Source organism: Panicum virgatum, chromosome 9N (assembly GCF_016808335.1).
Source record: "Panicum virgatum strain AP13 chromosome 9N, P.virgatum_v5, whole genome shotgun sequence".
Classification (NCBI taxonomy): domain Eukaryota; kingdom Viridiplantae; phylum Streptophyta; class Magnoliopsida; order Poales; family Poaceae; genus Panicum; species Panicum virgatum.
Genome location: NC_053153.1, coordinates 25,453,334 through 25,480,552, shown reverse-complemented (window position 1 = coordinate 25,480,552; position 27,219 = coordinate 25,453,334). Strand labels below are relative to the sequence as shown.

At 48.1% G+C, this 27,219-nt stretch overlaps 3 protein-coding genes across 4 annotated transcripts in view; 1 reads left to right on the top strand and 2 right to left on the bottom strand.

Moving 5' to 3' along the window:
- The window catches only part of LOC120689646 (midasin-like), a 40,286-nt gene extending 35,694 nt beyond the window's left edge, over positions 1 to 4,592 (bottom strand). For both annotated transcript variants that reach the window (XM_039972005.1, XM_039972006.1), the window contains exons 1-2: positions 4,168 to 4,592; positions 957 to 1,041 (exon numbers count right to left, since the gene is read on the bottom strand). In XM_039972005.1, the coding sequence (XP_039827939.1) occupies positions 957 to 1,041; positions 4,168 to 4,592 (510 nt within the window). The remainder of the gene's footprint in view (positions 1 to 956; positions 1,042 to 4,167) is intronic.
- Positions 4,593 to 6,499: 1,907 nt separating this feature from the next.
- Positions 6,500 to 11,015, top strand: LOC120688521 (splicing factor 3B subunit 4-like). Its single transcript, XM_039970870.1, has 9 exons — positions 6,500 to 6,732; positions 7,549 to 7,597; positions 7,864 to 7,952; positions 8,063 to 8,119; positions 8,206 to 8,268; positions 8,357 to 8,422; positions 8,943 to 9,029; positions 9,119 to 9,212; positions 10,238 to 11,015. The coding sequence occupies exons 1-9, from the start codon at positions 6,628 to 6,630 to the stop codon at positions 10,699 to 10,701; spliced, it is 1,074 nt and encodes a 357-aa protein (XP_039826804.1). The 5' UTR covers positions 6,500 to 6,627; the 3' UTR covers positions 10,702 to 11,015.
- A 263-nt stretch (positions 11,016 to 11,278) lies between these two features.
- On the bottom strand, positions 11,279 to 17,246 carry LOC120688520 (probable pectate lyase 5). Its single transcript, XM_039970869.1, has 5 exons — positions 17,101 to 17,246; positions 16,157 to 16,494; positions 15,162 to 16,059; positions 14,361 to 14,566; positions 11,279 to 11,831 (listed from the first exon to the last, which is right to left on the bottom strand). The coding sequence occupies exons 2-5, from the start codon at positions 16,291 to 16,293 to the stop codon at positions 11,618 to 11,620; spliced, it is 1,455 nt and encodes a 484-aa protein (XP_039826803.1). The 5' UTR covers positions 16,294 to 16,494; positions 17,101 to 17,246; the 3' UTR covers positions 11,279 to 11,617.
- Positions 17,247 to 27,219: the final 9,973 nt, after the last annotated feature.

Genomic DNA, 27,219 nt, shown 5'->3' with positions numbered 1-27,219 from the left:
AGGGAAATAATGGTTTGCAAAAAAAACGTGGGTTTTCTTTCAACCCGTGGTATAGCTCAGGAGCTATCATCAGATCATTTTTCCATGCTCCAGGATCCATACCAGTAAGAATTTATTTCGTTTCATGCCCCGTTAACTTAATTCAGACCTGTACCTACCTACTCAACCCTACCAGGGTCTCTCTCACTCTCCATCTATTTCCTCACCTCCACAATTCCCTCTTCCAGCCAATCAATGAATCAAGCAATAGCAGCGTCCACAAGAAAAAAGCAAAAACAATCTGAATGCTAACTTAATTAAATAAGTACTCAACCAACTCCAAGGTCAGAAGGAATAAGTGTGCTTCCTAGTACATAAATGTGCAGGAGTCCCTGCCATGGAAGGATTATTTAAGTACTTGCATTTGTTTAACAACTGCATAATTTACTAGAAAGAAAAGCAGAAAACTGACTGTGCTGAAATGAAATAGTGTCTTAGAAGCACATGTGCATGATTGATGCAACATAAAATAGGAAACATTCCTGCCACAAGCAAAAGGAAATGAAAGAAATGTGTTACCTCATCCTGCACCACTCATTCGTCCAAATGACAAATTTACAAGTGTGAATAGTAATGGTGAAAAACACAAACAAAACAAAGTGTAGCGAGGGTGATCTAACTCGAGATCAAGTCACTGAAAAGAGCAACAGCGACACTACTTAGCATGTTGCTGGGCGAGCATAGAAGAATCAATTGACATCAATTGACCTTATGCAGGAATCCATACGTTTATGAAGAAATATACCTTGTTCTTTTTTGCTTTTGTGTGTGCAGATATCTTGGTGGGCAAGTTTAGGATAAGGATTAATAACTATTGAATTCTGAAGTAGTAGTAAGTTACGCAAAGAAATTAAGTGAATCGTATAGTGGAGAAAAGTGATGCAACCATGTGTTTGGCACATGTGAATAATTTGTACCTTGGAAGAAATTTGCAATGGAAAACTTGGAGATAGAAGCCTCTGGAATGGTGGTGGAGAAAACTTGAAATAGCTTAACACAGATCTGCCACAAAAGATACTGGTAAGCTAATTGTATGCTATAAAGCTCCAAACCAAATGTGTGTTACTGTACATTAGCATAGTTGGCAGTGGGCACATGTGAATTTCAAGCATGTAGCTCAGATAAGAATAGATTTTAGTTCTGCCAGAAATTTACAGCATCTATGAAAACAGCGACCCTTTAAATCAAAAATCCGTCATAGTCATGTTTGGATTTCTTGCCCACACAAAATATTACCCTTTAAATCCAAAATTTAAACACTATGGTGTACATAAACTAGAGGTTATTCTTCTTATGCCATTTTGTGATGGCTAGTGTTTAACTTTTGGTACTACTCCCTCCATTCCAAATTATAGTTTGGCTTTTCTAGATACATAGTTTTACATGTATCTAGACATAGCGTATATCTAGGTGCATATCAAAAGATATGTACCTAGAAAAGCCAAAATGACCTATAATTTGGGGCAGAGGGAGTAACTTAGAACTCCAAAAGGAAACAATAAGTAATAAACACGGTAAGTTGTTGTGTTGGAAACTGCTACCCATAGAACACTGTCTTTGTTGACATAGCCGAAAGGAATTCCAAAATACACTTTCGTTTCAACAGACTGAAATGGTATGGTTGTTCTTGTCGGATACAGAAACTTTACATAATGTATTCTTTTTTGTGCCTAAACCGGGCTTGGGAGGTTTATGTTAGGATCAGGGCGGTCACCACTCAACACATGCTGACCAGAGTCATTAAAATAGGCAGAATCAGTAGCCGCAGCCCACCAGGACAACTATCTCTATAACATCAGCTGTGAGAACTGGCCTAAACAAGTTAAGCTTGAGCGAGTTGAACCACCACATGCATATGGTGTCATAGAGCCTAACATGAGATGCATCCTTCAGGCCTAGCAACAACTCCAGCCAAAGGCAACAACAACAACATAGCCTTTTTTCCCAAGCAAGTTGGGGTAGGCTAGAGATGAAACCCGAAAGAAATAAGTTCAAGGTTCAGCCGTTCAGGCACATTGATAGCTAGTCTCCAAGCGCTCCTATCCAAAACTATCTCTTTAGAGATATTCCAATCCTTAAGGTCTCTCTTAACCAACTCATCCCACGACAATTTAGGTCTACCTCTACCCCTTTTTACATATCGACCCCGCTCAAGAACCCCATTACGCACCGGCGCCTCAGGAGGCCTTCGTTGGACATGTCCAAACCATCTCAGCCGTGCTGAGTAAGTTTCTTCTCAATTGGTGCCACCCCGACCCTATCCCGAATAACTTCGTTCCGGACTCTATCCCTCCTTGTGTGCCCGCAAAACCACCGCAACATCCGCATCTCTGCTACACTCAGTTGCTGCACATGTCGCCTTTTTGTAGGCCAACATTCAGCACCGTATAACATCGCCGGACGAATTGCTGTCCTATAGAATTTGCCTTTTAGCTTTTGTGCCACCCTCTTGTCACAAAGGATGACAGAAGCTTGCCGCCATTTCAACCAGCCAGCTGAAATTCTATGCCTAACATCTTCATCAATGTCGCCATCCTTTTGTAGCACCGATCCTAAATACCGAAAAGTATCCTTCTGGACCACCACTTGCCCATCTAGACTAACGTCTCCCCCCTCATGCCTAGTCGCGATGAAATCGCACATCATGTACTCGGTCTTGGTCCTACTAAGTCTGAACCCTTTCGACTCTAACGTGCGTCTCCACAGCTCTAACTTCCTATTAACCCCTGCCCTACTCTCGTCAACTAGCACCACATCATCAGCAAAGAGCATACACCAAGGGATCTCACCTTGTATATCCTTTGTGACCTCATCCATCACTAAAGCAAATAAATAAGGGCTCAATGCTGACCCCTGGTGTAGGCCTATGTTAATAGAAAAATCGGTGGTGTTGCCATCACATGTCCGGACAAACGTCATCGCATCCTTGTACATATCCTTAATGAGGGTAATGTACTTAGTTGGGACTTTGTGCTTCTCCAAAGCCCACCACATGACATTTCTCGGTACTTTGTCATATGCCTTCTCAAGGTCAATGAAGACCATGTGCAAGTCCTTCTTCTGCTCCCTATATCTCTCCATCAATTGTCGTATTAAGAAAATCGCCTCCATGGTTGACCTTCCAGGCATGAACCCAAATTAGTTTTGGGTCACACTTGTCACTCTTCTTAGACGATGCTCGATAACCCTCTCCCAAAGCTTCATCGTATGGCTCATCAGTTTAATCCCACGATATTTAGTACAACTTTGAACATCGCCCTTGTTTTTGAAGATAGGTACTAATATACTTCTCCTCCATTCTTCCGGCATCTTGTTTGACCGAAAAATGAGATTAAAAAGCTTAGTTAACCATACTATTGCTCTATCTCCTAGGCATCTCCACACCTCAATGGGAATACCATCAGGGCCCATCGCTTTACCTCTCTTCATTCTCTTCAAAGCCTCTCCGATCTCTACCTCCTGAATTCTCCTCACAAAAGAATTCCAAACATTTTCTACCGCCATTTCAACTCCAGCCAAAGGCAGAACAGATAATTTCCAAACATTTTAACCAGTCTCAGCAGGAGTTTCATGGGAGATGTAGCCTACAGTAACAATTAACAAAGTGGGGTGTTGTAGAGCTGAATGAAGTCGTTAAATTGTTTTTGGGCAATAACCACAAAACTACAATGCCGTAGAACCAAATCTGCACAGTGTTTCTATGCAATGCGAAAGATCAAACAATCCCACAAGGCAGAGATGAACTTGCAAATAGAACAAACTCAAATTCAAAAAGAATTGCCAGCTTTTCTACATCATTGAGACTACCGGAAATCAATTCAAATCGAATACAGGGTTGTGGAGGTGATAACATTTTCATGGTTCAGTCTGCTAAGCCAAATTAAACATTGTAAAGCCAAGCGATTTTCAGTATTTTCTGCATGATACCAACAGATGATCAATGCTTAGTGCCTAGCAGAAAGCTAGTTGTTGTGGCCAATTGAGCATACAAAAAGATGGCGAGTCTGATTTTGCACCGAACTACAAGCTAAGGAACAGGTCAATTGCACTCTCCGAAATTTAGTACTGTCAAATTGTGAGGACGAACAAGCAGAAAAGTGGCGAGGACCGGACCATCAGTCACTTTACCTGAGCAAGTAGGGGGCAATATCGAGAGCGCGCGCTAGCGCGAGGCAAGCGAGCTCGTGAAGCCGCATACCCCTGCCCCTCGAGAGGTAGAACTCGACGACGCGGACGTCCCCCTCCCCGGCGTCCTCCTCCATGCGTGCGGCGTCATCGGCGCGGAGCGCGTGCGGTCCCGCGGCGCGGAGCAGCGCGACGGCGCGGTCGACGAGAGCCGGCGCGAGAGGGAGGAAGCAACCGAGCACGGGGACGGTGTAGCGTGGGTGGAGCAGCGGCTCGGCGAGCGCGGCGGCGACGTCTTCGCGGGCGGGGGGCGCGGCGGCGGTGGACGAGGCGAGCGCGTCGAGGCGCGGGTCGGAGCGGAGCGCGGGGCAGCGGGCCAGCAGCCGCGCGAGGGCCGCGGCCGCGGAGAAGCTGCCGTCGAGCGACATGGCGCGCGGTGCGGCAGCGGCGGGGTGGGAGCGAAAGAGAAGGACGGTTCTGGGGGGCGCGTGTATATATCAGGTGGCGGTGGGTTTAGGGTTTTAGGCCGGGCGCCGGCGGGTTTAGGTCTTTATGCCGGGCGGGGTTGTTGCGGCGGTGCACGGGACGGGGAAGGGAGAGAAAAAGAAGTGCCGTGGTGCTGCGACTTGCCTGCTGGTGCCCTGGTGCGGTGAGGCTGCTATAAAAAAAATTGTGCACAAAATATTAAATGAAGTTTATTTGCAAAAAAATTTTTACGAATGAATATAACTTTACGTGACGAATCTAATGACGATAATTAATCGATGATTGGCTATAATGATGCTACAGTAACCATTCTCTAATTGTGCGGTCAAATGCCTCATTAAATTCGTCTCGTGAAGTAGCGCAGGAGTTGTGGAGTTAGTTTTGTAGAGTGATTTTATTTAGTACCTCTAATTATTAGTCAAAGTTTGCTACAGTAGCTTGCGCTACATAAACTGAATCGGTCGGTTGTGTAGGGCCGATGATTGGAGAATGCATTTAAATTTATTTTAGAATTGAATGTGTTTACTTTTTAAAAGAAATTTGTCGTGGTGAGCTTTTGATTCAGATAACAAACGCAGGACGGGATGCTCTGTCCCAGTTAGCTCCGGAACCAAACACAACTTTAGAAAGGAACAAAGAAAGAGATATATGGTGATACAGAGAAGGATACATGAACAAGGGGCACGAAAAAATAGTGTTGTAAGAACACATCTAGGCTTATTCTGAAGGTCAATTTATACATGTGTTGCCCATTAAGCTCACCTCAATCAATTGTTTATGAGTGATGATGTTATCGCATTGACATACCACACATACTCCATGTGGTAGGGCAAAAAATCTATGCATGATTTTCTATTTTGAATGTTAATAATACTTTGCATGGTATCTATTTCACATGGTTAAATAAACAATTTTCAATTTTTCCTTGGCTTGTGGATGATCATAATTGACCAAGATCAACGATAGGAGCTAGTTGGGGATACCTTCGTCATTCTTGAAATATCTCACCAAAAACGTGAGTACCGAATAACCTTTTGTATTTAGTTTGTGTATACTTATGATTAAGATGAATGGAAACAAATAAATATGCCACTTATATCATATTATGTCATTTTTTGGGACAGTTTTGGTTGTTAATTTACCAGTTCATTTGAAATACGCTCGCCCTTAGAGCAAGTACATTGGTACACGTCACGTCTCATAGGTTGTCTCATACCAATCCACGTAGGATTTTTTATGATGTGGAGGAGAGAGAACAAGATGGTTGCTTCGCGAAACAAATAGGCTAAAATTAAGGACTATGAGACCACTTACTCATCATTGCACGAGTAATTTTGTCATGCTACTCATAATATTTCTTCTTTTCATTCCACAAATTTAGGGATATAGGGATATAATGCTACTACAAGACAACAAAAATGACAAGTTATTGCAGAGAGTGTCTATTCAATTATCTCAAAGTGGTGAGTAATTGAATGAGACTGCCTATTAGACAGGTCCAATGTACTTATCCTTATACATGTACAACTTCGTCATAAATATAAAGTTATTATTTAGTAGATTTGTCTAGAAATATAAGTTTCTCATTTACTTATTTACTTGGTTTGGAAAGCAAAGCACTTGTCAGCAGTATACATCTCTCAATTGTGCAGTTAAAAAATGAACGGAAATAAAAAAAATCCCTGGACGAGTTCCCGAAAAACATTAAGATTATCAGATATCGATAGTGTGCAGGCCGGCCCATGGGCCATTGTATAAATGCTGCAACATGCAAACTCCCTTCCAGCCCGGCCCAGTCTCTTACCTCCTCTCTGCGTGCAAAACTCCGGAACTGGAAAGCAAGGGAAGAAGGCCCTGGCCCGACCCGGGAACCTCAACTAAAACCTCACCTCGCCACCGCCGTGTAGCGCCGCGCCCCGTCCAGAATTCGCCGCCGCCGCCACTCGCCGCCCGCCGCGCCGCCGGCGCCACTCAGCCATGACGACGCGCATCGCGCCGGGCGTGGGCGCGAACCTGCTGGGACAGCACTCGGCGGAGCGCAACCAGGACGCCACCACCTACGTCGGCAACCTCGACCCGCAGGTTAGGGTTACCGGCCTCCCGCCCCACCTCGCCCTCTCTCGCTACTCCCGCTAGTGCGACCATATAGATCCCCGCCTTCCCTTCCGAGCGGGATCCCCGTGCCCATGCTGTGGTCAGTAGGTTTGTCCTCCGTGTCCATGCTGTGGTCAGTAGGGTTGTCCTCCTGTCCTTACTGTTGAAACAGGCCTGAGGCAAGGTAGTATCCATACTACCTTGTGTAGATGTAAATCTCAGGCGGTTTCGCACAGGTGTTTTACATAACTCATAGTTGTTTGCGCTGGTTGCTGAATTAGTGGGTTCGACCTCCTTAATCGAAGTTGCCCTCGGCACATCCCTGTTCCCAGGATTGGCTCAGTGGGTATTACCGCGCGATTCAACTGTGATGGGCTGATGATAGTGCAGTTTTGCAAATTGGGCACATATTCGTGGTCTAACTATATGCTGTGAAAATTTGAAGCATATTTCTAGACTTCTGAATCCTAGATGTACAATATAGTGCCTATTTGTGATACCGGAAATTCAGAATGAATATGGTTGTTCCAAGTCATTGTTCAGATTTGACTCTCTTCTTTTTTCCCTGGCAATGTTGCCTTTGGTTCTTGGTTCTATCCTGGTATGTTCCCTGTGTTATCTTGGAAATAAGAAGCACGTGAAGTTCATTAGGAGCCTACAGATAATTTTAGCTCCTTTTATTGAAAAATTAAACCCTGGAACTTGTGTTGTGTTTGTGCAGTGTACAGCCATATATTTGTTCTTCAGTTATTCAGTATTATTATATGCATGCACCAGTGATGATAGTTCTCTATTATCTGATAGGTTTCTGAGGAGCTACTATGGGAATTGTTTGTCCAAGCGGGCCCTGTTGGTAAGTTTGTTCTTTTTCTTGAAGTGAGAATATTTGTTGTATGTCGTGCTTCTTTCATGCCCTATGATATCATGTGTGACTCTTGTCGTAGCAGTTTCTTTCAGTATCCTTTTGCTATTGTTTTTTTCTTTTCATTTTTGGGTTCTTATGGTCCATTTTTAGCTGCCTCTTTTTATACTTTGTGGAGTTGAAGTTATAACATCTTATGTTGTCCGAATACATTTTTTGGGGTTTGGCTAATGAAATTTCCTTACTTTCATGTCTAGTTAACGTGTATGTCCCAAAAGACAGAGTTACAAATCTACACCAGGGATATGGATTTGTAGAATTCAGAAGCGAGGAAGATGCAGATTATGTAAGTTTATGATCATGCAAAGGCATTGTTGACCTTTGATATCCTCTAGCAGTCATACCTAGATCAATTAAACCAGTTATGCATTTACCTAGACTGTTTGCTTCTCATAGGCCATAAAGATTTTGAACATGATCAAACTATACGGAAAGCCCATAAGAGTAAACAAGGTATGTTTCGTTCACTCATTTAATCTTTTGACTAGGAGCATTTGAACATCATTTGAATTTGACATGATTACGTTTTCTTGTTCCAGGCTTCCCAGGATAAGAAAAGCTTGGATGTTGGAGCAAATCTTTTTATTGGCAATCTTGATCCAGTAAAAGCTTAAATCCTACTTTATTTTATCAGTTGCTCATTTTTTCATCAATTACTGACTAACGGTTTCCTGTTTCCCTTGTCAACAGGATGTTGATGAGAAGCTCCTCTACGATACCTTCAATGCTTTTGGAGTGATTGTGACTAATCCTAAGGTGACACAGTTTGCCTGGGTTTTAGGGTTTATGTTGTGTACTAATTTATAAATTTCTGCTTGGCCGAACAACAGCATCTGATTATGAGCGGTCTTATGTAAACCCCAAGGGGTGAGAGTTATGCTTAGAATAAACTAAGATCGCTACACCTAGTTCAGTTACTTTCTAGCAGGCCTTGGATCATCTGAACTGAACATCAGTATAACCGTGCTTAGTCAATTTCAAATAACTTAGTGATTAACAGTTCACCCCAGAGGTTGAGTGAGCTAAAATCATGTGTTATGTGTATCATTATACCTTCTCACGTTGCATGTAAATCTGTCTGTCTATTCTTAATACCATTCCATGCATGTGACTATGTGTGTTCCTACATTAACTCACCCTACCAATTATCCTGAGTCTACAAAATAATAACTTTAAGACAGTTTTAGGAATTTTACACCTCTTCTGTATGCACTTCCTGTTATTTTGTGAAGTTTATCACAGTAACTTACTGGATCTCCCTTTTCTTTTCATGAAGATAATGCGAGACCCTGAAACTGGAAATTCTCGAGGTTTTGGCTTCGTGAGCTATGAATCCTTTGAGTCATCTGATCAAGCTATAGAGGTGATGTTACTATCACTGTAATCTTCCGTGTTTCAACTTGGTGATTCTATCATTTATTTAACTGTTACCTTTTCTTCTGTGTTTTACAGGCCATGAACAACCAACATTTATGCAACCGGCCAATCACTGTCTCTTATGCTTATAAGAAAGACACAAAGGGAGAGCGTCATGGTACACCAGCAGGTAATATGTTCTGAAATCACATCTTCTGGCGATCAATGTGTGTTGCTATGTATACTCCTACTCCCGATCCGAAGCACCCCTTTTACATTCATAGAGAGATCCAATCGTCAAAATCAATAAAAAGGCCATCATGGACCAAGGTCCAAACAGATCAATCTTGTTAGGAGGTACTGCCCAAGGAAAAAAAAAAGGTGACTTCCGGATCAGGGATAATAAATAAAATAGGAACAGGATAAAATCATATATTGAAACGACTTCTGGCATCACCGGAGGGATCGGAACCACATTCGTAGGCCGACAATTTTTATGGATAGGTCGAACAACTCAAATTTCCATTCTGGATCTGGGAATGATTTATTTTATTTTGCAGCAATTCATATCTTTAAGCCTTGAAATTTTAGGTTACTCCCTCCGGACCCATATGCTTGGCATATTGTGATTCTTCAGTTTGGCCGGTTTGTTAGGCGGGTGCATTTTCCTTTCATGGTCATCAACTCGCGGGCAGGAAAACAAAACGGTTTTGCATGCGTGCGTGATTAAAGCATTGGTGAATTAGCTTGGTTTAAATTATTTTTCTGGAGTAATCACTGCATGGGGCCATGCAAAAGGAAGTTAATGAGGTTGGAGTAATTGGCATGCACACGTATCGGAGGCTGTTCTTGATATGGTGACTTCTCCTGACGCCCTAGAAAACGGTCTGGAGGGAGTATAAGAAGAAGTTAACCTAAATTTTCAGTTATTTATTATGATTATTGCTGAAACTAGATCCATAGTTTTATATATTAGGTTCCCATTCAGTATTTCAGTATCTTACAGTTGGGCAGAAAGCAGATAATATAAATGTTGCAGATTTTAGGAGACTATGTTATCTATCATCTATATTTTAGAAGTTATGCTTGCTTAATCTATTGTGGCCTATACCATTGTCGGCTGTCTACATCTGAAATTCTTCAGCTAACCTGGTCAAATCTTTGCAAAAAATTTTACAATGCATGGTGATCAAATCTGTCTTTTGCTGTTGACAGAGCGACTGCTGGCAGCAAACAACCCAGGATCTCAGAGGAATAGACCACACACAATGTTTGCAAGTGGTCCACCGACCCAAGGACTGCCAAATGGTGGTCCACCCGTGCCACGGTCCTATGTCAATGGCACAGTTCCAGGACAGATTCAACACATTCAGCCACCACCGCCCGGACCTGTTGGACAATTCCCTCCTCCAATGCAGATGCACGGGCAGCCTGCTTGGCCTGCTCCTCCACACAGTGCGCCACCCCCCATGGCACAACAGCTCCAGTACAGGCTTCCAGTGAGGCCACCGCCACCAAACATGATGCCTCCTCCGGTTGGCATGGTAAGGCCGCCTCCGCCTCCTGCCGGTATGTCTGCGCCACCTATGTGGATGCCACCCCCACCCCCACCACAACAAAGTGGTGGAATGCCCCCGCCTCCCATGTCCATGCCGCCGCCTCCACCACCTTCTGGCTAAACACAAACAGGGGGGAGGTACCATCCAGTTGGTCCATATGCACGCCGTAGCTGTAGACTGAGGATGTTGGTGCTTTGGTATATCGCCATGTAACTTGCAAACACTAGGTGAAGATGAGAATTTAGCTGACAGAGATACAAACTCTCGAGGTTAACAATTTGTGGTCTGGCGAAGATGAATGAATTTTTGTGATTATATGTACCATCTTTTTTTTCTCTCTCTGATGTTGTGGGACCTTTAGATTTTAGAACAGTTACTATCCGTGTTATTTCACTATTGCATTATTGAAGATGGAAATTGGAATTGGCAGCCAAGTCCTTGTTGAATATGATTGTAGCCAGTTTTTTGCCTAGTCACGGTTGTGATGCATTGATGGGAGCTCGAGAAGAAGCGCGAAAGGTGGTGCCAGATTGATTCCATGTGTTTGAATTTCTAGTCAATCTGATTTAGACCATCTGAGTGCAATTCTTATAAAGTCAGGTACCATAGATTTTATAGTAGACTTATAAGCGAACGTTGAAAACTTGAACAAGTGTATTTGGATGAAACACCATGGCACACTGTTGTACTATATCACTTAGTTCACTTAGTTCCCTGTAAGGGAAACATTTGTTGAACTTGCGTTTCTTTTTCACAGCCACTCAGAGTCACAGAATCACAACTCCGCGATAGAGATTTAGTATGAAGTTTAGAATGAATCATTCATTCCCCTTTGTAAACAATTACAGTGACTACATTCCATTTCCATACAATATGCCCCAGCCATGTGCAACTTAACATGGTTGTGGTTGTTGTGGACATCACTGTTGCCTACCTGACTAGTGACTACCTTCCTCCCTACTACTGCTTCCTTTTCCCTCCCCTTTTCCTACTATCTTTCCAACTGAATCGTGACAAAGCATCGCCGCCGAGCGTGTCACAACAAGCGCAAGCATCCGAGCGCGACGAGGGTGATCACCGAAGAAGCCAGCGGCAGCGTCGGCAGCGCTCTGCGTCCCCGACCGTCGCCATTGGCATAGACCATCCCGAGGTAGCCATACCCGTCGCCACCGTCGCCGCCGCCGCCGCCGCGCCCGTTCCCAACTCCGGCGTAGTTGACGCCCACGTAGCCGGTCTCCGCGGCGTCGTTCCTGCGAAGAGAAGAGAAGGCAGCAAATCCACGAGTCAGGGGCGCCCAAAGTTGTGAACCACGAGGGTAACGCATGTTCTGCGGAGATGCGAAGTGGATGTGAGTTGTAAGAGTACGCTCAAGTGCCGGTGAAGCTGAGATCTACCACCGCTGTCACGGGCGAATAAGAACTCGATTCCTGAGGAACGTGGTCTCAGAGATCGTGATAGATCGAACGGCGGAAAAGGCCTACGTTTTTTTTTTCTTTCGCCAGATGTACCCTCTGCCATTGAGATGCGGTGGGGACTCACGACGTGAACGAACCGTCGGAGCTCTTTTCGGTTGGCTCGTTCCGTGAAGGGCCATTGTGGAAGAATCAGAATTATTCAACTAGCAAGTAGCAGGTGTTGCAGCAAAGGACACTATTGAGATCTACTAGAACGCTAAAAAGTGTGTCTGGTCCCAGCACTACTACTCTATCTACCATGTAACGCTCGACTTGTGTCTGCTGCCCGGTTCTTGCTTGTTGTGATGGCAGGTCTGACTGTCTGAAGAGCCCAAAATGATAGCTGATCTGGCCGACTAACCACGCGCCTCTAGTGAAAGTGCTCTCGCCGAGCATTGTAGCCCTACCCCAGAGGCCCTGAATGGCTGAATCATAACTAATCATGCTTTCGTTTAAAAGAAAAACACAATCATGCATTCAAGCTGGCCTTGAGCCAAGGTCACACTCACAACGAACAGGGGGGGGGGCCAAGACCACTAGTAGACAGGTTCAGAAAAGACCGTCTGTGGAGAAAGCGTAGGATCCGGCGCGCATGTGGAGACGCGGACTGACCACGACCGCCTACCGCACGTCCGCACCCCTCTTCTCGCTCGCTTCCCGCCGTCCCGGTATCATAGCACGGCGCACGCTCCGGAGTCCCTGCCTTCCTGTCCTGAGCGCGCGCGACGGCCTTTTTGTCTACGTTCCTTTAGGCCGGCACGGCCTGCTGGTGTGCACTGCGCAGGGAAAAGGTAAAGGGAAACGAGTCGCTACTCTTCTCTTACCTCGACGAAAAGCCCACGGTCCGCAAACCAGGCCCGGTGAGATTAGTTGTTCGAGTACAGACAAGATCGCTTTAGTACGGTGCTTAGTTAATCCGACGCTGTCAGAGCAGTACCCAGTAATCTGCTACACCACTTGCCAACTCTACCCTGTGTCCCTGTTTGTACACTGACTGAACTGGTGTTCATTGTTCTAACGTGGTACAGTACATTATTCTAGGTAGTCCCGACGGGTAGTTTAATCCTCTGCATCTCTTCAAGAAAAAGTTTAATCCTCTGCCACTCCCAGGCCCGACCTGTATTGTGGTCCCGTTTGGGAGGGCTCCTTGCGCGGCTCCTCGAGCGGCTCCAGGCGAAGCCCTCCCAAACGGTGATTCCAAATCGGCTTCGACGTCGGAGCCCCCTAAATCCTGCTAACTGGAGCGGTTTGAGCGAGCCGGAGCCACAAAAACGTGACTCCGCGGAGCTCCCGAGCTCCGGGAGCTCCGCGAGACCCCCTACCACCTTTGCCCCCAGCCTGCGCGCTGCGCCTCCTCGCGGAGGCCGGGCTGCAGCGGGCCACGCCGGAGCCCGTGGCCCTGAGGCGCGGCGGGGCGGGAGGCCGGCAGCCGCGGGAGCATGTGCCCCTGGCGCGGCCGGGCGACGGCGGGAGACCGAGCGGGGCAGAGCGAGAGGCTGGCGGCAGGAGACCGGGCGGAGTGGGGCAGGCCGGTGGCGGGAGATCGGGCGGGGCAGGGCGGGAGCCCACCGGCGGCGGGAGACTCGGTGGTGCGGGGCGGGGCGTCGAGCGAAGAGAGAGGGCGAGGAGAGAGGCCGTCGGATGTGAATCGGGGGAGAAGGGAGAGAGGATAAGGGAAAAGAAGAGAAGAAAGAAAAATAAATAAGAAGAATAAAAAAAGAAGGGTATATTGGTCATTTCGTGTTTTCTCTTCTTTTCTTTTAGTAGCAAACGATTTTCCAAAACGACCTCAGTTCCATCAGTAAAGCCGCTCCACCAAAAGAGTTAGAGCTGGAACTGTTTTTAGAGGAGTCGGAGATCTGCCAAACAGACCCTGACTCTTGGCTTTGGCTCCTATTAGTACTGCAGCCTCCTCCATTCAGGGCAAGGCCGGGTTATTAGATTTCGATTCTTCTCTCTCTCGCCGACCAACCGCGCCGGCGAGCACGGGGCCTCGACTGTCCGGCGACCGGTGGCGCCGTTGGAGGAAGTTAACAAAAGCGCCCGCGTCCCGCGCCCCTAGGGCCAAAGCGTCCCGCGCGGGCCCACGCGGCAGCGATTTGGTACCCTCGATGTGGGCCCCGCCCCCCGAGATATTTGCCTGCCCCGTAGAGATTGATAACCTACGCTGACGCAGCACCGATGTGGCGCCGGCGTGGACACCATCCTTGTCCTTTGCCTACCCGCGCCTGAACGAAAGCCACAGAGCACGAACCCAATCGCGAAGAGGAGAGGCCGCGCGATCGCGAGAGCTCGCGGGGCGAGGGCAGGGCCGGCGCGCCGTACCTGGGGTCGCCGAGGACGCCGGTGTTCTGCGTGAGCGCGTCGACGAGCGCCGCGGACTTGGGGTCCGTGCTGGACGCCTTGTCGTAGATCTCTTCCATCCCCTCGCCGGAGGGCACGAAGAAGGCGCCGTTCACCATCATGTCGCCCTCCGTCCGCCAGTTCCACCCGGTCCACTGCCCCTCTGCCGTCTCCACCCGCTTCGTCACCTGCGCCGGCCAAAGAAACAAGGGAAACCCAATCAATCACGAGCGCCGCCGTCGCATCCAACCCCGGCATGCCGCCGCGCGCGTGCACGCTCCACCCAGCCCAGGACACCGGCAGTGGTGTCGTGGCCTGCGCCTTGGATGCTCCCCCCCCCCCCCCCCCCCCCCCCCCCCCCCCCCCGGCCGGTTGGGCAATTGGGGAAAACATGGCGCGAGGCGTTTGTTTCGAAAGCATGAGCAGATGCTCCGAAACATTCCCCACAGGCCACAGGCAATGATACCAGTTTTCACATGGCCATTACCAGCAACAACACGTTTATATCCAAATTGCCGCAGAAAATGTCTAAAAATGGCTAAAATCTAATCTTTTGCGGCTCAAATGCCAGTCGCAAAACACAAACGAACACAAGCAAGACACAGGCAGGGGCAGGCAAGCCAAGCGAGAGCCAGAAAAAGGCGTGCTCTGCTCGCCAATCAACGAACAGAGGCAGCAGCGCGGGGGCGAAACCCAAGGCCGCAACGGTGGCCAGAGCAGCAAGCAAGAGGCCAAGATCACACACACACGGCACGGCACGGCACGGCAAGAAAGTTGACGCACCTCCTTGGCGTTCGGGTCGGTGGGGGCGATGTAGCGGTTGCCCTGGCTGTTGATGGTGGGGCTGGCGCTGCCGCCGATGGCGTACATCTCCCACGACGTGTAGTCGTTGTTGACGATGTGGAAGTAGCCCCTCCGGCAGCGCGGCATCCGCTGCACGAGGCCCGGGCCGAAGCGGTTGAAGGCGATGGTCACCTGCATCGCCGAGTCCGGCAGGTACGCGTCGCTGGCGCCCAGGAGCATCACCTCGTCGTGGTGCGCGAAGTAGCTGTTGGAGACGGTGATGGCGGTGGAGCCCATGATGGCGTCCACCAGCCCGTCGGCGCACCGCCACAGGGCGCAGTGGTCCACCCACACGTCCCGCGCGCCGAACAGCGAGATGCCGTCGCCGTCCGACCGCGTCCGCCACCCGTAGTGCGTCGGCGACGACCGCACGTCGGCGTCCCCGGCGGGGACGCAGTCGTGGACGTGCACGTTGTGGACGATCACGTTCGACACGTACTGCAGCGTGATGCACGCGCCGCCGGCGCCGATGTGCACGCGCGCGCCGCGCCCGTCGATGGTCTTGTAGCTGTTCACCAGGAGCTCCTGGCTCAGGCGGATGGTCATGTCGGCGGCGAACACGATCCAGAGGGGGCCCTCCTGGATGACGGCGTGGCGGAGCGTGCCCGGGGCGGGGTTCACGGGGTCGCGGTCGGAGGAGTCCGTCACCACGTACAGCGGGCCGCCCTTGCCGCCCAGCGCGTTGCGGCCGAACCCGATGCCGCAGTCCGCCAGGCGCTGCCGGTCCTGGCGCCAGTCCGTGCCCGCGCACCGCCAGCAGTCGTCGATGGGGTTGCCCGTCATGCACCCGCCGCCGCCGCCGGCCTCCTGCATCCGCCGCCGCGACGAAGCCACCTTGCTGCCCAGTGCCCAGGCCACCACATTCCGAATAAGCGAGCGCTTAGTAATGAAAAGATTGCGACTTTGCGGCACCAAGAACTCGAAAGGCTCCTTACCTGTGGAAGTCGGCGACGACGGCGGCAGGGTCGGGGACCGAGGAGTTGAGCAGGGGGAGCGCCGAGGCGGCGGCGGCGGCGGCGAGCAGCAGCAGGGGGAAGAGGGCAATGCCGGTGGATTTGGGGGCTCCGGCCATGGCTGCTCGGCCGATTAGATGGGCCAGAGCCAAGATGCAGCGGGCTTTAGCAATGAAGAAGAGTGGCAGCGGAGTGAGGGTAGTGGGGGCATGGATTCGGACCCTGCCTGGGGTGATGACGGCTCCTGAGATTTGGAGCTCGGGATTGGGGGCGCCAATGGCAATGGGGGCAGTGTGAACGGGGAAGGGGTAGAGCGGACTAGGGTTGAAAATGGGATGGGAAAATCCCGTCCCGACCGGCTCCGTTTACCGTTTAAACCGACCGTAAACCGTTTCCGCGAAAAAAAATGGGAAAATGGGAAAACAAAATGGGAAAACGGGCGGGAACAGGAACGGGAACGGTTGGAGTGTTTTCCCGACCGTTTTCACGGTTCCCGTTTTCAGCCGGGAAAATTCCCGCGGGAATTCCCGTATTTGTCGTAGTCGGCTGTGTTACCTGTGTTGGAAACGTGAATTATTGTTTGCATGTGTTCCAACGTGAATTGTGAATTCGTGATTCACTTTACCTGTGTTTTTTAGTTATACGAGTCTTGTTTCCATGTTATTTATGCATAGTTGTAATTATTTTATCGAGTTAAATGTTTGAAGTGGTTGTATGTATTTTCCCGTTTTGAGTTATCGATTCCCGATCGTAATCGGCATGCTCCCGACCGATTGATTCCGTTCCCGATATCCCGTAATACCGATTTCGTTTTCCCGTCCGATTTTCCCGTTCCCGTTTCCGTTCCCGACCAAAAAATACAGTTGCGGGAACGGTTGAGGGGTTTTCCCGACCGTTCCCGACCGTTTTCATCCCTAGAGCGGACTGGGTGGGGAGCGGAGCAGAGGCGAGGGAGAGGAACAGGGGGGAAGAGAGAGGAGGAGCCGGCCCCGGAGGAGCCGAGGAGGTGATTTGGAATCACCTGGGGGAGATTGCTTCTTTTCTTTGCTTGTTAAATGACGCAAAAGGGAAGGGTTTGAGGAGGGTGTGTAGTGTAATCAAGGTTAACCTAACCGGTGGGAACCGGTCCGGTTTGCCGGTCAAACCGGTCCGGTTCCGGTTTCGGCCGGTACCCAACCGGCCAAAATTTAAATTTTAAATTTGAATTAAAAAAATAAAAAATTCCCAAAAAATTCTTAAAAATACTTTAAGGTGTGATGAATTTTCTCAAATTTTCTCAAAAATTCATTCATTTAGTATAGTTTGTGAGAATTTAAAGTTAAATCAAAAAAGAAAAAGAAAAAAATATAGGCCGGCCCATGAAGGCCCACTGATCAAACCGGTCAAACCGGCCGGTAAACCGGTCAAACCGGCCGGTAAACCGGTTGCACAGGAGCTTTTAAATTTCAAACCGGTCAAACCGACCGGTAAACCGGTAAAACCGGCCGGTAAACCGGTCGGAACCGGTTGCATGGGAGTTTTTGAATTTATTTGAATTTAAATTTGAATTCAACCGGTTTCCACCGGTTACCGGCCTAACCGGTCCGGTAAACCGGTACTGGAGGGCGGCGGTTAGGCCGGTCCGGTCGGATTTTAAAACCCTGAGTGTAATAGGACGGAGATACTATATTCACCGGACTCTAAAGTTTACAGTTTTGGCAAAAGTCCACGAACAACCGAAGTAGAAATAGGACTTCTTCTACTCCCTTCGTTCTGAACTTAGAGTCCGGTGGTTGTTTTACAAGTACCAAAAAATGGTAGAGATGGAAAGTGTCTCTTCACGAGCAAAATCGCTGCAACACAATTTCTCTCGTTTTTTCTGGATGACGGGATCCATTTCTTGTGCGGTAGAATTGCTGATTTCGATTTTTCGGATGTCCTGCTGGGTGGAACGAAGAAAAGTATAACCTTCCGAGGGGCGAATGGCGTGAATTTTTTTTATTTTAACCCTTTTTAATCTAAAACTTTAATAATAATCTGTCTGGATTTAAATTTTCAAACACTACCTTTTTTGGTCACGCCAAAACTCGTGGCGCGACTCACTGATGGGTCGCGCCACATGTTTTGGCGCAACCAACCTGCCACGCTGGCAGCTCAGCTGACCTGGCAATACTGAGTCACGCCACATGTTTTGGCGTGACTCTTCAGCGAGTCGTGCCATGCGGCGTAGCGCGACTCTTGAATGAGTCGTGCCGTCTGGCGTGGCGCGACTCAACTAATGGTCAGTGACGATTCGCCCACCCGTACTGAATGCAGACTCGGCTGCAACAGTAGATACTGTTACAGGCAATACATCACGGGCCATACCAGCTAGAATTGGATATTTTGGTGCATGCATCTTCTGTCATTGTAACATGTCAAAACTATCATTATCACACATGAATAAATTGCCATACGAGTGAACTTTTTCTCAACTTGCAATCTCACCTTCTTGAGCAGAAGAATTAAAAGACTCTCCTATTTCAAATGAGATGAGTATCCGTTGTACAAACTTCTTATAGTTGTACCTACTTAATCAATATGAAAACTAGCTATGTCTCCAAAAGCCTTGTTTAATCGAAACTCAACAAATCCAAACTTGAATCGAGGATCAAGTATAACTAGTATGCAATTTGAGTATGAGATTTTCCAATATTTCTCAAATTTCGTCTTCATTTATGTGTATTGCTTAGTGTGCATTTTAGTTCATATCTCATACACAGGGTAGATTTCCTTGACATCGAGAACTGCTTTCTACATTCAATTTTTGTCCATGGTTTGATCTGCACAGATTACATGTATAGATTTAGTGGTAAAGAGGTTAGCAAACTGCTCTACAGAAGCCGGTACGAGTGGGCAAAATATGTGGACTTAAAATTTTAATTATCTTTAAATCCGTCTAACAACAAACACTTTCTCCATATCTCAGTTACCAATGGAGGCGAAGGTTCAAATGACCACGATAGCCTGCTAACTCAGTCTGTAATGTAACATTATGACATCTCCAATAAGCGAAAAGCATATTACGCATTCAATATTTTTCAAGATATTTTGCCATCTGTACAATGAAGGTAATTGTTCTTAAGAAATGCAGAAATTCAGGTGGTACTTCGACATAATTGAATGATTTTTTTCTTAGAAAGTTTCTCTTCTAAAAAGTGGTGTTCATGAACAGGCTGAATTATATTTTTCACCATAAATTATGTTAAGTGATGGTTTAATATGCTTGCAAAAATGTCCGCTATAGATAGAAAACTAGAGCCAGTTATCATTTTTCTTAGTTTTCCCTTCTAGCATGTAGGCTAAGAGCCACTAGCAGTTTTTCTTCAATGTGATTAGCCAAATGAATTTGAGCATCATGATTATCTTTAACATGTCAAGTGTGTTTTGGTCATAAAATTTTGTTTTGACAATTCTATTGATTACCATAGAAACTTATGATTTGATAATGAACATGAAGTTTGCAGAGAGGGAAAGAAAAAGAGGTCACGGCCTACGGTCTACGCGCCGCTACACATGCGATTTCAACGTAAGCCTGACCAGGACCTCCACTGCATATCGCATCAGGTTATCATGAGCTTGTTTGTTATATGTCAGTAGTCCTTATATCCTGTGATTGCTGCGGCTCTAAGTTTGAGTCTCTAATTCTCCAATATCTTTGATCATTTGGCAGCAACGAACACTGTCTTGGTGCCCAGCTGTCGGTGTTTTACCGTCGGGTTCTCCGAGGGGTATCCCGAGGAGAGTGATTATGAGTAGGGACTTGCCGAGATCAGAACGCGATGGTGCAAGAAACACAAGAATTTAGACAGGTTCAGGCCGCCGGAGCGTAATACCCTACGTCGTGTGTGGTGGTTTGTATTTCCTTAGGTGTTGTTCGATATATCTCGTCCCTTTTGAGGGAGTCTCTGATCGCCCTTATATAATCCGGGGGAACATAATTACATGGAAAGTCCTAGTCGAGTTCTGCTAGTATCCTAGTCCGAGGGGTTTGGCTGGTTTCCGAGTACGTCGACTAGTTCTACTCCTATTCAGATAGATACAAAAAAGGTAGGGCATATCCATGTGCTACTCCCTACTCTAGAATATTCCGTGCCCGTGGGTAGTTTCACTGTCCCGGATCTGACAGGGTGTAACTATTCGCGATGAATCTAATGATGGTAATTAATTCATGATTTGCTACAGTGATGCTACAGTGATGATATAGTAACCATACTCTAATCATGCAGTCAAAGGCCTTATTAGATTGGTCTCGCGAATTTACCAGGAGTCGTGAAAGGTGGTTTTGTAATTAGACTTTATTTAATACTCTAAATTGGTAGTCAAAGGCGAAAAAATTTTCGCGAAATTTTTTCAGCCCAAACCAGACAATGCACATAATTCTTTTTTATGTTGAAAAATTTATGATGCCAATGATCGTGCCATAGAGGTGGAGGATAGAGTAGATTTATAGGGGGAGGGCCGGGGGAAGAAATAGAGGAGGAAGAAGAGGTGATCGTTTATTAAGATGAGTCGCGTCACGCCACACGGCGCGACTCCCTGAAGAGTCGCGCCACGCCGGATGGCACGACTACTTTAAGAGTCACGCCACGCCGCATGGCACGACTCGCTGAGGAGTCACGCTAAAGCATGTGGCGCGACTCAGCCTTACCAGGTCAGCTGAGTTGCCAGCGTGGCAGGTTGGTCGCGCCAAAGTATGTGGCGCGACCCTTCAGTGAGTCGCGCCACGAGTTTTGGCGTGACCAAAAGAGCTTGGAAATTTAGATCACGTAAGTTATTATTAAAATTTTAGATTAAAAAGGATTAAAATTAAAAAAAATCTCCTGTAGGTTCTTGAAAAATCAGCACTAGCCGCCCCTGCGGCTGCGGCTGCGCCGCTTCCGCTGCTCGTTGCCCGTGTGCACGCTCGCGCACTGCTGTCCACCGGCGTAGGCAAATTGGCACGACGCCGTTCAGCTTCCGCCGCCGTCCACTGCTGTCCATGACTGGCTCACGGGGCCATCGCCAATGGATCGGTCGGCATCATCGACTGACGCTGTTGTCTGCTCCGTCCAGAGCTCAGACTGACAGTCTGAGAAACACGCTGACTTTCTCGTGCAAACTGCAAAAGGAAACCACTGTAAGCCCACAGTGTGACGAGCAGGTTAAGTATGCTTGCCGCCGTAATCATCCCAGGATCAGGATTACTGTGACGGAATCACCAAATTAAAACTCTAATTAAGCGTAATGGCCGTCATTTGAACACATCGGACACATTCGCTTAATAGTTTAATTTGGCGATCATTTCTCAACCCACGGCCCGATCGAAACGACACCGGTAGTCCCACGCGAAGACGGGCACAGATGGTACAAGCACGACAAAATACTTGAAAATACAACAACTCGACACAAGGTAATACATAACTTTTACAAACTCAGTGAAAATACCATAGTTTTACAATCCGAGTTCAAATACACCATGACTTATATAATTTACAAAGATTACATAATGTTCAAACTTTAAAATAGTGAAACAAGTTCAAAGAAAAGAACTTGCAACTAAACTAACTCCCTGGTTCAGGTCCGACACAACCGGTCAGACCGGTGTCCCTCGACCTACACTAACCACCGGTCAGACCGGTCCAGACAGGACAGAGGGCTGCACACTCAGCCCTCGAGGGTGCAACCCGGCTAACTCCTAGCCTAGGGGTCTCGATCCACCACTTACCACCCCTCAGCATCTCTGCGGATAAACTTGACACAGCAGGGGCAGAAATCAACGTCTGAATGCCCTGAAATAAAAAAAATATGGTGGCAACAAACTCTGAGCAACTAATACTCAGCAAGATTTACCCGACCAGTGGGTATAACTTAGCTCACATATCTAGACATGCGAGGCTTTTCTGACTGGTGGTTAATTTTGCAGAAAAAACTTCTAAAATGAGTCCTTATTTTTTTTCATGGTTAACTCCAAATTCTATATGCTAAAATCATCAACTAGTATTTGTACCTGCTAAGCAATCGTAACAAACATAGAGTAATAATTCATGATAATCATTTCCAATCATCACTTAAATTCCATATAGCATTACTACGATGCGGTGCTGCGATCAAGGTGCTCATATCCGAGAGCGACTGACGGCGAATCGATCTGCTTTAACCTTGCAAGGTGGACATAACCAACACGGCACGCAAAAGCCATGTCGGACCCCACGCACCAACATTTTTCCTCCCTGTCTCGAACTACAGAACCGTCGCACCTGCATATAGTCAGCCGAGCCCTACGAGAGACCACCAAAAGTAAACATATAGATCCCAATTCTCCGCGGCCACTCAACTCGCCCTAAGGGGTGGGTAGAAGTTCTGTACTTTCGAAGCAAAGCAGTACTCGGCTTATCGGTTTCGACTACCTCCTACTCCCGGCATGCGGCTAGTACAGTTCAAACTCAATCACAGGGCCAGACAACGAACGGTCCTTAACCGACACAGACGGGGCTAGCCTTTCCCGCCCGGTATCCAATTTCTTTTCCTTCTCCAACCTATTCTAATATTCCATATACTCGAAATAACGAGATATCCTATATCTCGAGAGTGACCAGAAATCACTCGACTTCTACCGAGATCTTATTAAGCATAGTATTTCTATCGTCCTATACATACTAGTATAACTCCAGGGAACCTAGGGATCATGCAACTAGAATTCCAAACAATTCCTAAACCTAATGCACAAGTAATAGAAACATATATAGGTATCATAAATTTAGAATAATAGGGCATGCACCGGGGCTTGCCTTCGGGTTGTTGTTAGGTACTGGGGTGAACTGGGCCTTGGGCCGAGTTCTCACGCATCTCCTCCTGCTGGGCCTGCTCCAGCGGCTCTGGTGGCTCCGCAACCACCTCGTACACGACCTCCTCGGCTGCGGTTCTACACGTATGCAATTGCCATGAGAAATGCATAAATGGGTTGCAACCTTAAAATAGCCAATGACTAGATGCAACTACTAGTAATTTACACAAAAATTGCACTCCCTGGCCCAAAATATTCCCCAAAAATCCGGAGTATCCGGACAAATACCCGGAGTATCCGGACTCCCAAGTCCGGAGTTTCCGGGCCTATACCCGGAGTTTTCCCCGGAGTGTTCCAAATCCGAAGTATCCGGGCTTATACCCGGAGTTTTCCTCTGGAGTGTTCCAAATCCGGAGTATCCGGGCTTATACCCGGAGTCTCCGGGATTCACACCATTTTCGCCCCAAAAACTGAAATATTGATTTTGGCAAAACCAACCCACAAAATTTGAAACCCTTTCAGGCCCTAATAGAATGGTTCATAGGGAGATGATTGACCCAAAAGAAATCGATTTAAACACCCTAGATCCATCAATCCCTTTTTGCCCTAGTTCTTAGTTCCTTGAGCAAGCTCCCCTTGCAAGAAAACTCAAAAACGAAGCCACCCCATGGTGGAATACCTGGAGAAAATGATCCCCCACGTTGATTTGAGCTTCCTTGATCTTGGGATTGATTTGGGATAGGAATTTTTGAGTTCTAGAGTTTGGGGGAGAGAGAGGGCTCTTGAGGGAGTGAGAGGGGGAGAGAGTAACGAGAGAGAATGAGAGTGAGAGTGAGCTGTGAGATAAATGAGTTAGTTTTAATGGATGTGGAGCCCAAATGAAGTGTCCCCTCATAAGAGAAGACTTAAAAGTGATACAATATCAGTCTCAGGAGGCCGACAACCAGGGGCGGAGCCAGGATGCCGTTTTTTTCATTGTTAGGGGGGGGCCAACCATACAAATTTCTATAAAAATTTAATCAAAATTTAAATTTATAATGGAAATTTGGGGCTCATGGGGGGCCAGGCCCCTGTCCGCCCCCCTCTCTCCGCCCCTGCTGATAACACTTTTATTACATCAGATGGTACATCACCGTACAACTATACGCGGAAGTGGGCAGTGAAGCGCCACTATCGCGAGGATAACAACTAACACTCACACAACGATATTAACTATGAAAAGGGGTCATCACAGTCTTGCGCCAAGCGTCTGCGGGTGACCCTATCCACAGGCAAGGTTGGTGCAGGACGGAACCTCTACTCGACGTCTTCGGGAACGAAGTCTGAATTTTTCCTCTGTAAAAATTAAGAATGGGGTGAGTACAAACGTACTCAGCAAGTCTAACCACACCCACGGAGGGGGTATAACAGAATATAATGCACAGGATAAATTAAGGATAAGGCTGGGGTTTAGTTTGCGGAAAGCTGATTTTTATGCAAGGGTTCATTTGAAAGAAAGGGTTTTCAAAGCGAGTTTTCTTTGTATCGAATAACACATAATGTTTGCCCACACAAGACCCAAATTTTAAGCGGCTACTGGACTCCTCATCCGCCGTAGCATACGGCACAACTGCCGGACACATTCCCAAAACAACTCACGCCAACCCATCCCAAAATAAACACTAGTTATGTGGCCACACCGTAACTCGCCTAGTACCGTGGACACGCTTATTCGAATAGGTTTTAACTCTGCAGAGGTGTGCAACTTTACCCACAAGCGGGGTACCACAGCTCGAACACCGTAGTGTCGGAGTAAATCCCAACAAAGCCATTACCCACCTTAGCTAGACCTGACTAGCCATCACGGGATCCACCAAGGGGTCATTGACCTATCACAGAGGTTGTAACCGGGACATAAGTCACACAGAGCTAATCCCTTCTCCTTGATCATCCGTTGCTCTCAGCTCTCCTGATGGCTATCAGACTAACTAGTGGGGTTTATGCTAAGTCATTGCCCATTCAACGGTCGAGTGGTTTGCACGGTAATAGAGTTAGGTGAGATGACACACCAACTCGGTCCTTAGTTGTGATAAGATGGATATCTCCCTTCCTTGCTTAACCACACAGCTACAAGCACACCAATCGGCAAATCACACAGAAATGCCATCCATCCTGTCTAAGCTTATCTTTCGAAATTCCACATTTCTCCCTTCCCACACACGCACACTTTTCTTTACAAAACAAGTTGTATTGTGCATAAGGTCCTAAGCGTTCTAGCAGCGATTAACGTCTAAACAAAACACATTCAGACATTAATCTAGGTAGTCAAGGAATGGTTATAGCAAATCAAGGGGTGGCTATCCAACCATGTTTTCAGCAGGCAAAATATATGCAATTTTATAAAACATACCAATAGGTAGTGTTTATAAAACTAGGACAAAATATGCATCAAAAGATGAGATTGAACTTGCCGTCTTCAAAGCCTTCCGGGAGGTCCTGGTCGAAGTACTATCCTTCGGGCTCGCGGAACTGGTCCTCGTTCGCTTGCTTGCAGTACTACTCGTCGATGGGTTCTCCCTCGTTCACACCGTGATCTACGACGCATACAAACAAACACACAATCAAGAAAAAGAAATAAAAGTTTTATCGCTGAGCTTGATTCGGAAACAATTAAGATATGGAGATAGAAGTAATATTTTTGGGCGGTTTCCTAATGGCTTGGCCAAAACTATAATAGGAATGGCGTGGTAAAGTTTCAGGTCGATTGGAGGTTGTTTGGCGCATGAAATGATAGGTCAGAGAGGGTTTAGGGTTAAACCGGGGTTCAGGGGCCTTTTTGCAATTAGTTCTGAGATAACAGGGACTTGGTTGGAATTTTAGCAAACATCGGGGCCACTCCGGAAAAGTGTAGGGGTATAATTGAAATTAAGTTTATAGTGGAAGGGTTTGTTTGTAAATAAAGAAAATAGACAAGGGCCCTTTTGTAAAAAGGGTTATAAAGGGTGGGGTTTCTTAATTAAAATGGAAGAAGGGGAGGGGCTTAAGGGCAAAATAACCCTTCATCCCCTTCCTCTCGACGTAGAACAAGGGAGGGGGCGCTGGGTGCCGGCGGTGGCCCTCGCCGGCGGCCTAGGGCACGGCGGCGGCCGGGATCAAGGGGAAAAGGGAGAGGGGCCCGCGGGAGATCGAATCCCCCCTAATTTGGGCGGAGGCGGCCCGTGGAGGTGTCACCACGGCGGCGGGCGGTGGCGGCCAGTGGCGGTTTTGGTGGCGGCGTTGCGGGCGCGGGAAAGGGACCCTCGGTGGCGGCCGAGTTTGAGGGAGTGGAGGGGGTCCTACCTTGGCCCTTGGCCCGGGTGGGGAGGAGGCGAGGTGCTTCGACCACGGAAGCGTACGGTGGCGGGCGGAGGTGGCCCTGGCGGCGGCGCTGCAAGGCGAGGGGAGGGGCTAGCAGCGGCGGAAGGGTTTGCGGTGGTGGTGAGCATGATTGGAGGCCTATTTATAGGCGGAGTACGGCGGTGGGGAGGGCTGAGCGCGTTGGAGCCGGCCGGCGAGCTCCGTGGGGCGCCATTAATGGAGGGCACGTGGAGGGGCTGCGGAGCCTGGCGTCGAGCTGTGTGGCCTGTGCGGCTCGGCGGACGGCACTGTGCGTGAGCAGGGCGAGTACGGCGGCGCGAGCGGCGAGACGGCCAGGTGATGGGACAAGTCCGGCAGCAGCGAGCGGCACAGCCGCGTGGAGCGCGTGCGCGCATGCGTGGACGGGAGGGTGGCGGCGAGCGGCGTGGTGGGCGGTGCGGCACGCGGAGCGCGTGCGCGTGGGCGCGTGGAGGCGGCCGGGAGTGAGCGTGCGCGAGCTAGGCCGGGAGCAGGGGCCGGCGTGCGCGGGCAGGGAGCGGCCGGGGTGAGGCGGTGGCCGGCACAAGGGGCACGGCGGCGTCGAGCTGCTCTGTGCGTGCGCGAGAGCGTGGCAGAGGAGGGAGAGAGAGAGGAAAAGAAAAATGGAAAAGGAAAAGAAAAATGGAAAAAAAAAGGAAAAGAGAGAGATTCGCTCGGCAGATTTCGCGGCGGCGATCACGGCCGGTCGCGCGCGCGCCGGTCGGGCGTGGCGTGGCGGTTGTCGGTACGCGACGCGCGGAATAGGAAAAGAAAGAGACGATACAGTGATTGATTTCGGGTGTCGGGGCGGAGATCCGATGGGACAGGTTTCGGGAATTAGGGCTCAGGGGTTTAGGAAGGTTTTGAGCTCAACGATGAAAATTATTTTAGCGCGTGATTTAATTTT